The sequence below is a fragment of the Rhinolophus sinicus genome, linkage group LG11 (assembly GCF_036562045.2).
Source record: "Rhinolophus sinicus isolate RSC01 linkage group LG11, ASM3656204v1, whole genome shotgun sequence".
Lineage (NCBI taxonomy): Eukaryota > Metazoa > Chordata > Mammalia > Chiroptera > Rhinolophidae > Rhinolophus > Rhinolophus sinicus.
Window position 1 is genome coordinate 59,892,255 of NC_133760.1, and position 10,906 is coordinate 59,903,160.

Genomic DNA, 10,906 nt, shown 5'->3' on the forward strand with positions numbered 1-10,906 from the left:
TTCATCCTTAGAAATCAGAATTATCATAAAACCTAACATGGTAAATATTTATTGGCCCCACCAGCGTAAGAGATTTGCTAGGAACTGCAGGTGTTGTATTAATAAAGTGGGCAGTCTCTCCTAAGGAGGCTTGCAGGGGAATAAGCAAGATAAGACACCTACAAATCATTATAACACAAAACAGCATCAGTCCCATAAAAGCTAGCAGAGCACTATGGGGGTGCAAAGGGAAAATAACTTGAGGAGATAGCAGGGGAGAGGGCACTTTTTAAGGCCCCTTTGGGTCTGCCAGGGGTGGACAAACAGCAGAGGAAGTAAGATTGCCCCAGTGAGGTAAAGTGGGGGGCAAAGCCTCAGAGGTGGGCTGGGGACAAGAGCACATGGGGCGGCCGATCAGAGACAATGCTGGAGGCAAGAAAGAGAGGCTTCTCAGAACAGAAAGCAGGCCTTGAGGGTCCCCCCTTGGACGGGGGTGGTCAGCTTCGTTAGAAGTACTGGGGAGCTCACGGGAAAGCATCAATTCTGTACCCCCAAATGCGACCCACTGGGGGCCACTTGGCTCTTCTCCACTAGAAGCTTCTCTAGCCCGTCAGTGTTCAGTTTGAACAGTGGCGACTTCCCTCCTCGCCTCTGGTCACTCTTCCTCCCAAAGCTGGCTTCTCCTGTGCCCTGAGCATCTAGATCTCCAGTCTGCTGAGTTCCTGACCTCATGGCCTATTAGGTACTCACCCAAGTCTAGCATCTTTCAATTTCCAGGGCTAGCCCCATAACTGCCTGAAATGCTGATTACTCCCCTGTGGGTCTCAGCCTCCACGCCAGCTAGAGAGTCAGGGGGGCGATGATACTCTCGGGGTGGTGAGTGCAGGGTCAGATGGCAGCCCCTCCACCCCCAAGCACCTTTTAGAGCCAACGTGAGGCCAAGAATGGTAAACCCACATTTTTAGACCTCATTGCAGGTGTCACGAAATCTCCAGGACCACATGACATTGCCTAGAATTTTTAAAGGCATGCCAAGGCACAGGTATTATTCCTAACCCCCAGTATGTGACTTAGTTGCCGGAGCAGATGAATGGTCAGCAGCTCCCACTTGAAGGGAGGACTCCAGAGCATGGGGGGCAGGCTGGGAGCGAGTGAGTTAAAGGGGAGGAGGGATCATAAACATTCACCAGGCATTTTCACCTGCACAATGTCGTGCATCATTTGATGGGGTGCACGAGGCCTGTAGTTCTAGTCTCACACCCCCATGCTTAGAGAAGACCACTGCCACCAAATATGCCCCCAAAGGAACCAGGAGGAGTTTCAGTTAGCTTACATTCTCAGCGTTTGTGGTACTGTATTGTACACTTAAATATTTAGGAGGGTAGATCTCGTGTTAAATATTCTTATCACAATAAAATAAAATTTTAAAAAATAAATAAAGCTAAGATTATGCTTAGTCACACACACAGAAATGCTAGCTCTTAGTTCAAATCTGACTCTGCCCCTATGTGACCTTGAACAAGCAAGTGAGCCAGGCTGTCCGCACCTGAAGTTTGTTCTTACAATGAGAGTTGTTACTATTCTTTCCTGCATAATCTGCCTTGAGGATTAGAGGAGATAACACATACAAAGCGCTTTGAGCAGTGGTGGTTGTGCATCCGATAAATGTTACCGAGATTTAGTCATCAGTGTCGTAATAATAGAAGAGTAGTATTTTTCACATATAGCACTGACTATGGAATCAGAGGAGTGAAGTAAGTCATGGGAAGTTTATTAGTGAAGATGAGTTTTGACCCTGGTCTTGAAGGATGGAATTGACTGAGACTGGCAAATCGAAATCAGAAACGCATTCCAGATGGGGCCACACAGGGGAGGGGTCATGGGTTTGTATGCTCTTGTGGCAGTGTTTTCTCCATTGGGGCTGATTTCTTTACTTTTTAGTGCCTTATTTCTAGTCATCATTTTAAAATTATGAACATCATCTATTGCCATGACAACACAATGCCATCGTGAACTCTGGCAGCTTTGTTCCTTATTCCTTATGTTCCATCAAGGCCATTTAAGCAAATATTTCTCATTCTACTGCTGTCACTTTCTCACTTCCATTAACCAATTCATAGTGGAATTGATAAGCGATCAATAATAATTAGACACTATAGTGGAATGAACCCCAGCTGAATCGATGCATTTGAGCCTAAAGAATCCATAGTAATAATGTCAGATGTGTGCTCTTTTTTCAAATGACTCGTTTAGCAGTTTTCCATTTGTTCTCTAACCTGCATAGTATATTCAGGTAGAGCACAGAAATTTCAAACAACAGAAGAGATTAAAAACAGAGCTGTCAAATTAATTCACCTTTTTCAAACCTATCACATGCAGATCCAAAAAGGTAGGTAAATCAGCGTTGGACTGGGTGGTATCTCTTTGCTCATTAGGTGTAGGGGTGTCCCAGCTCCAATGAAAGGGAGGGGACCCATGAAGAGTGGGACCCACTACCTGTTAGGTTTCCACCAGGAGGTGGCCCTAAATTCTTACAGTTCATTTAGACCAAGGTTTCAGCTGTTACAAGACTTGCCAGAAAGCCATTGTTCGGTGACAGGAAGCTCCCTGGTTCATGAAGTGGCCCATTGTATGTTCAGATAGTTCCCATTGTCAGAAAATTCTTACATTGAGCTGAAGCTTCTCCACAGTTTCCAAATTTGAATGAAGAATTCAAAATATGTCCGATTTGAATTTTATTACTGCTTGGCCAAAATTAATGTTGTGTGTGTGTGTGATTTTAATTTGCTCGTTTTGAAAAATACTCAGAAATTAAGGAAGCTATGGTCAGCGGGAATTGGCCACATGTGGGTCTACATGTAGGGAATTTAAGTGTCTTAATAATAAATCTTTAAGGGACCCTCACAACAGATCCTTTAATGCCATTCTCCCTAATGGATTTTATAGCAGGTTGGATGGAGCTGGAGGCATGTCGAGGGTCACACCAGTAAAGGGACAGCAGAGCCAGGACTAGAACACCAGCTCCCAGGACACATTTGAGAGCCAGCCTCTGTTCTTCGTGTGGGGTCCACCACCCCCAGGCACACACCTGCAACAGAAATGTCTTCATTTTGTGAGATGACCAGATCAGCCACTGTGGGTTCGTGTTAGTCACCCAGAACCGGCTGTGACCGAAGCTGAGCGTGAAGGGCAGGGCAGTGCCGTCTCCTTGCATCCCCTAGGGAGCTGGGAGCTGCGTGGTCATGCCTCCCAGGCCTCCTCCCGGTCCTGGGACAACTTTGTACCATGCGGGAGGAAGGCAGCGTTCCTCCTAATAGCATCTCGCTACACAGCAGACTCGGCATGGACGGTCGTTGCCCTTTGCCCAGCCCCAGCCCCGCAGGAAACAGCTGAGGTCTCACTCGTCTTTGTCTCCCTGTGGCAGGTCTCTCTCCTTCCCTCCAATGCTCCCTCCTAATTCCACAGCTGTCCACAATGCCTTGCTGCTCTTGGATTCCTTCTCCCAACTGTATAGCCTCAGGGATCTTTTCCTGGTGCCCCACTTTCTAATTCTTGTGCCAAATCTCGTGTGCCCCCCACCTCCACCTCCTCACCCCATACCCACCCGCTAATCCCTTTTGCTTTTTTGTTTCTGAATAAGCATATGGACTTTTTAAAAATTGAGATATAATTCACATGCCAAACAATTCACTCATGTGAAGTGTGTAATTCAGTGTTTTTCGTTACATTACATTAATTTTTTTACATTGTGGTAACATATACATAGCACCAAATTTGCCGTTTAACTCTTTAAGTGTACAATTTATTGATATTAAGCACATTCACAAATGTTTGCAACCCATCACCACTATCTACTTCCAGAACTTTTCCATCCCCCCAGCAAACTGTACCCATTAAGCAGCAGCGCCCTGTTCCTCCCTCTCCCAGCCCTGGTCACCTCTAACCTACTTACTGCCTCTATGAATTTGCTTATTCTAGGTACCTCCTGTAAGTGGGATCATACGATACCTGCCCTTTTGTGTCTGGCTTATTTCACTTAGCATAATATTTCCAAGGTTCATCCATATTGCGGCATACGTCAGCGCTTACTCACTTTTAGGGCTGAATAATACTCCATTGTGTGGACACACCACATTCTGTTTATCCATTCAGCCGTTGATGGACACGGGGGTTATTTCCACCTTTTGGCTGTTGTGAGTCATGCTGCTGTGAACACTAGCGTACAAGTATCTGTTTGAGTCCCTGCTTTCAATTCCTTTGAAAAGTATATGCCCAGGAGTGGAATTGCTGGGTCATATGGAAACGCTCTGTTTAGCTTTCTGAGGAACAAGCATATGGATTTTTTGCATTTATAATTGTTATAGGTGGGAAGTGTAGGTCTTTATTAATTAAAATTTGTCTATTTTATCAAAGTTAACTTGAAGAGATATAAATATATGCTCATTCCTCACCTTTCGTGTTCTTAACAATTATCTATTCAAATCATTTGACAGTTCATCACGGAAGGCTTTGTGACATCCATTATTCTCTTTAACTATTACTTTAAAGCTTTTACTGTTTAACTTGTCATGTTTTTATACAGTTCCCCCACTGAGATTTTAATCTCCTTCCGGGCAGAGCAGAGACAGGTATTGCATTTCTTTGTACAGGAATTCCCTGTGGCACCCAGCATAGACCTCTGAGACATCTGACTGATGGGTTTTAATTTCTTTCATATCAATCTTCTGGTTTATTCATAAAGTAGAAACTTTTCCAGCAAATCCATGCCTTGATGTAATTTACTTTGCCTAGTTACATTTTTTTGTAAACCTATTTTCACATGTTAAATAAGGTAAATACAATAATAATAATACTAATAGCTAATTTTTGTAGAATACTTACTATATGTCATACACTATGCAAAACACTTCTCATGTATTTTCTAACTTAATTCTCAAAACAAGCCTATGATATAGCTACTATTATTATCCACATTTTACTGATGAGGACACTGAGCCACTCAGGGTGAATAGCTTCCCAAGGCCACATCACCAGCAAATGCTGACGTTTGACATCTGGCTGCAGGGCCCATGTTCTTACCCAGACACAGTTAGGGAGGGGCCTTTCTACCCTGAGCCAGGGGGACAGAATGTGCAGCCCCGAGGGGAATTACCCAGCCCCGGTGTCAGCGGAGCAGGAGACCTGACCTGTGGACTCGCCGCCCAGCGCCCCCAGCCTCCCGTCGGGGAGCAGCCCTGCTGTCCTTCACTCACCTTCTGCCCAGCTGCCTGGGGCTCCTGAGTTTGCGCACTTCTCTGCCGCCCTTAGGAGGCAAAGATCGACCTTGGAGAGAACCTGGCCTGTGACTGGCCGTGTGACCTTGGCCAAGACACCTCGGGGATTGTCGTGTCCCCATTAGGCCTCTATAAATACCGGCTCCTTCTCTTAGCAAATTAGGTGGAAACTGACCATCTCATGTAGGCAATCAGTGTTGCTTAAAAATAGATGATCAATATACAAAAATAGATGAAAATCCATTTTTTAAACCTTCACAATAAGGAACACATTTCATACCCATCATCCTACCAGCCTCTCACGGAGCTTGGAGGCAGATAGAATTGGTTCTCAGAGTAACCGCACAAACATAAATATCTCAGGGGGAATAAAATGTCCTGTGGCCAAGAGCCATCCCGAGCTCGTTCCTCCCTGTTGGCACATTAAGTTTCAGACACAGGGTGCAACAGACCAGGGTCCCCAGGGTCCAGAGCAGCTGTCGCGTAGGCAACGTCCCGGTGGCACCTCAGACCCATCCACATGCAGTGCTGTCACCTCCCTGATCCGAGGGGCCTCCCCTCCCCTCCGAAGGGGCCTCTCAGAGGTCCTGGGTGGCCTGTGCCACAAGGTCACCCCACACAGCACCCTCACAGCAGAAAGGTGGCCGAGGGTGTCGAGTCTCAGCGTGTCTGAACTGCACTGTGGGAATCAGCCTTCTCCGAACCTCACGTTGCTTCCATCCGCATCTCTGTGTCCTGCTTCCTTTCGGATGTTCCATTCCGTCCTGCCTAAGTTTGCTCGGTCTCCCAGGCCCCAAGCCTAAGCTTGTGCCGTTCCCTTCCCAGCGGTGGTGGTCTCCTGAACCAGGAGCTCAGGTGGCCTGGGTCTTGCTGGGCTCTCTGTTTGCTCACATGCATGGCCACCCCAGTCTGGGCTACAGGTGCTTGCCCTGCAGTTCTGAGCGCTGCTGTTGCAGGGGAGAGGCCAGGCCCACCCAGAAATATCTCACTCCCCGGTTTCCAGAAGTGCCTGTAGGCCCAACTCCAGCCCTTTCTCATGTCTTCATATATCCCCCACGATCCGTTAGGCAGGTGACACATGTGTGCCCTTCCTCCCTGTTAGGGTAACAGAATGAGGGCAGAAGTTACATTCCTGCCCCCTTCTCTCGCTCTGCTTCCCTCCCCGCCCCGCATGACTGCTCCGAGCGGCGGGTTTGCTGTCTCGTTTCTCATGGTTGTGTCTTCTCCTGTCCGTTTTCAGCACTGTCTCCAAGCAGAGGAAAAACGTCATCAGCTGTGTCACAGTCCACGACTCTCCGTACTCCGACTCCTCCAGCACCACCAGCCCGTATGCCGTGCAGCACCGCACTGGTCACGCCACCACCACCTTCGACACCAAGGGGGGCCTGGAGAATCACTGCACGGGGAACCCCCGAACCATCATCGTGCCACCCCTGAAAACCCAGGCCAGCGAAGTGTTGGTGGAATGTGACAGCCTGGTGCCAGGTAATTCGGGGCGTGGACAGGTCAGCAACGTGTCTGGAGACTGGTTTTCTTGCATTCTGCTGTTACCGGTTGTGTTACATGAGAGCTAAGTGCCAGGTTATGGCAGATCCTCACCAAGGATTCTGTTCAGGTGGCCAAGGTAGGACTCTGCTTAGCATCACACCGTACGAGCAGCATTTTCATAGTTTAATTCTGTGACTAACACCTCACTGCCTTTACAGTGGCTCTCCCTCTGACCTGGTTGACTATGTAAAATAAAAGGCACCCAGGTCCTTATCCGCCGATCTGGAAAGATACCTAGTGTGGGGAGTTCCTGGCCAACTTCTGGCCTCACTCCTTCCAAGAGGCCCGGGGGAAGTGGGGGTGCTGCCTGTGTAGGAAGAACCTTCTTCGAGTCTCCGTCAGTGATGGTGAAACAGGCTCTTCTTGCATCTCCTTGGAAGTCACTGTTGGGAGGACAGGTCATGGCAAGCGTGCTTCTCCCTCACACGTTGCTTGATTAGGACTCCTTCCATCCTGTGTAGGGCTTGTCCTGAAAACTGGGCCCTAGAAGAAAGGCTGAGAACTTAACCTTCCAGATACACTTAGCGCCTCACCCTAGATTTAGTAGCATCTACTCAGTGACTCCCTTGCTTAGTCTCGCCAGTGGAAGAATTTGGGGAATGAACCAGAAGAAATCTGCACATCTGTTTTTCTGCTGCAAACCGTCACCAGCCCATCCAAGCTAGTCAGTGCCCTCACGGGCACCATTTAGAAGGAAAGGGATACAGACGGCCGAAAAGATTTTGTTTTGATGTGAGAAGTAATTATTCATGAGTTATTACTCATTCATCCCGTCTGTGTCACCTAAGGTTGCTCCAGGAGACCTTGGAACCTTCTTGGGGTAACCACCCCACGAGGGCAAGGCCCACTAGGCCTAGCTGAGTCAGGTAGTCCCCTGAGGATGACCTGAGGGTAGAGAGTGGAATTCAGGATGGAGTCTTTGGGGACTTGTCCAGCCCATAGGCCATCCTGCATAGTGTGGGACGTGAGGATTTCTCTTTCCCAGGCAAGTATTTTAGTGGAAGCCTTGGCAGGAAGCAGCAGTCTCTAGCAGTGCCCAAAGGAACCTGAAGGCAAACAGAGGTGTTCCCCAGGGGACGGGATGCCCCAGAACAGTGGCCCTCAATACTTGTCTGCTCAAGTATCCCACAAATAACTGTTTAAAACTACATCCATCACACAGTTGTAAGTTCAAGTATTTGCAAAGGATGTAATTTCTGTCATGTTGCATATTGTGCCATTATTTGTTTTACATACATTTGTCAAAACCTGGAAGCTGCACGTTCAGCCCCTTTAACACACGGATGTGCTTACTGCCTATGAGCAGTCACTCCTGGTTGTCAGCCGGTGGCCCAAGCTCACTTTACCTCTGTCAGAGAAAGTCTTCCCTGCGACAGCCACCTCACTGCTAAATTTTATCTCATGAATAGATGGATCAGGTAGGGAGTTTACAAAGGGTTTGTAGCCTGGATACAATAAGCCTGCGCAGCCTTCCATGTTTCTTACTGAAAAGATGGCTTTGCTCTTAAGGGCCTATCCCTTGGGAGCTATCCATTCTAGAATTATCCCGTCTGGCAGTCAGTAACCATATTAACATGCAGGACAGTGACACTGGAAGCCGCTCTTTTGTAAAATGGGAGAAGTGTGAATGTGAGAGAGAAGGTGGGAAAGGGGAGGGATGGAGCCCGGTGCTAGTGAATCAGTGTAGGAAAAGATGCATTTGAAAGTTGAGAATCTGGAAATTGACCTCTTAACTCCTTATTTGCCTCTCCCTCAGCCCTACTCATTCCCCAGTTTAAATTGCAGCCTTAAATGCATACTACTTGGCTTAGATAACACTAATGCTCTCAAAACTATGTTGTTAAAATCCTTAAGGAAAACCAACCCTTTTACAGACCCGGAAGAGAAGGAAATATTCCTCCCTTGTCTGCAATCCAAAATCAAAAAAAGTTCTGAAAAGCAAATTTTAAGTTTACGGCAAACTCAGTTGGTGGTTGAAAAAAACAAAACAAAAACAAGCAAACCTGGCCTGAACCAGCAAGAGGCTGTTCATAGTGCCTTTGTCGTAATCATATTGGTGACAGTTATATTTGTGTCTTTGAGGACAGGGTGGTACTGAGGGCCCGCTGGGGGTAACCTAATATATTGACTAGGTACCAAATTACCTTTCTGAAATCTGAAATGCTGAATTTCAAAAATGTCTGACCCCAGGAATTTCTGATCAGGGATTATAGACCCACAGGATGCGACAGTGAGTTTTGTAAATCAAGGGTGCCTGGTTCTAAGACATCTCTGGGAAATTCTGTAACCATAATTATCCCTTAAAAATGCATGATAATGGTATATAAGAATTGGTTTATGACAGACCTAGGAATTGATTTTTTTTTTTTTTTTTTTTTTCAAAAAGTGGCCAATGCTAAATTTCTCTTGGCCTTTTAAAGCAAGATGGAGGATGCTTGAGAGAGTGGCCAGGTTTCCCGGTAGGAATCTTCCGTCTTGGAGCTTTGTCGGCCATACTGCTGGCGCCACTCTGTGGGAGGCAACAACATTGTGGCAAAAGTTTCTGAAATTTTTAAGACCACCTAGTTCAACCTCCCTAGTTTAAGACAGGTAAGGAAGCTGAAGACCAGCCATGCCCGGCTGAACAGAGCAGTTTTCTGTCTTCAAAAACCACAAAGGTGAGCACCGAGAGAAGACAACGTTATGGAGCCCATGTTTTACACATTACTCTCCAACAATTAATCAGCATTCCCCCTTGCTGTCCCCAGCCTCAGGCGTCTCCTCTTTGGCTTTGATTTTGTCTCCCTGGGATTTGTGGTGGAATCGATCCAACTCAGTGTTGTCAAGGCCTGATCCTTATTCTGTGGGCTGCATATTAATACTTAGCATCCTCTACCCCCAAGAATGGCCAGATTCACCCATTTTACACTAGCAATCATGGGTACCTAACTGAGACTATGTTAGGCTTCTGTTTTCTGAAGATGCTCAGGCCCAGGAAATCCGAATTCTTCCTGCTGAACAGCATGAGAAGTAGACCTGTCTTTTGACGTCTGTGCCTGTCCTTGCCATTAGACTCTGTACGGTTCTTCTCTTGAACACCCCTGCTCTGGGCAGCTCCCTCGAGTGTGGACAGTCTTAAGAGTTGGGTGTCTGTGGAAGACAGCGCAGGTTTTGGCGGGTGACTGGGTTCCCTGTGACAAACGCCTCTTTCATGTTGACTGTGGATGGTTTCATCTTGGTTTTCATTTATCTGTACTAGGCAGAGCTTCAGGAGAGAGATGTTTGATGTCTAGAGAGGCAGTAGCACCCAATTCTGCCACGTCCCACATGGTGTGTGGCAGTCCTCTGACTTAGCCCCCTAGAGGCACAGGTCCCACTCAGCTGGGAGCTGGTATTCACAGATCACTAACACCGAAATTGACTCATAGGACTCATTTAATATGAACTTCTTACCCTATTCATTTTATCTCAGTTGTTTTTTTCCTCCAAGACATATGTGGTCTTTTTTTTTGTTTCTTTCTTTTTGTTTTTTTTTTGAGAGGCGGTCATCTTTATCCTGCTGTATCTGTCACTATGTCTCTGTATCTCAACAGATAGCCCCCAACTGCAACCTTAGGTGGGACGCTGAAATGCTGCAGAGATCTCTCCTGCCTTCCTCTGTTAGGCTCTCCTTGTGCTTTTCAGTGTCACCAGACTGTAATTCTAAAGGCCCACAAGGTTTGCTCCCAACCAGTGGAACAATCCAGAGCCCAGTGGCCAGTCCATGGTCAAGGCAGAATCTTAACTGGGCCTGGGGGCGATGAGGCTGATTTGTGATTGGCCAGTGTCAGGAATGGGTTCCTTCCTGGAAGACCACTGTTGCCCCCTAGAGGGGTAGTATCTTCTGCACAGCTGAGGACCTGACCGATCTGTGACCTGTTTCTCCTCTGCACACAGTCAACACCAGTCACCACTCGTCCTCCTACAAGTCCAAGTCCTCCAACAACGTGACCTCCACCAGCGGTCACTCTTCAGGGAGCTCGTCTGGAGCCATTGCCTACCGGCAGCAGCGGCCAGGACCACATTTCCAGCAGCAGCAGCCTCTCAACCTCAGCCAGGTAGGCCCCACCCAGTGGCTGTCTCACCTC

General features: G+C 47.4%; 1 protein-coding gene across 8 annotated transcripts in view; it reads left to right on the plus strand.

Annotated features, from left to right (window-relative positions):
* The window catches only part of HIPK2 (homeodomain interacting protein kinase 2), a 175,200-nt gene that overhangs the window by 147,809 nt on the left and 16,485 nt on the right, over positions 1–10,906 (plus strand). For 7 of the 8 annotated variants that reach the window (XM_074315298.1, XM_074315296.1, XM_074315299.1 and 4 more), the window contains exons 13-14: positions 6,493–6,737; positions 10,716–10,876. The exons of the other annotated variant lie outside the window; for it this stretch is intronic. In XM_074315298.1, the coding sequence (XP_074171399.1) occupies positions 6,493–6,737; positions 10,716–10,876 (406 nt within the window). The remainder of the gene's footprint in view (positions 1–6,492; positions 6,738–10,715; positions 10,877–10,906) is intronic. 8 annotated transcript variants of the gene reach the window in all.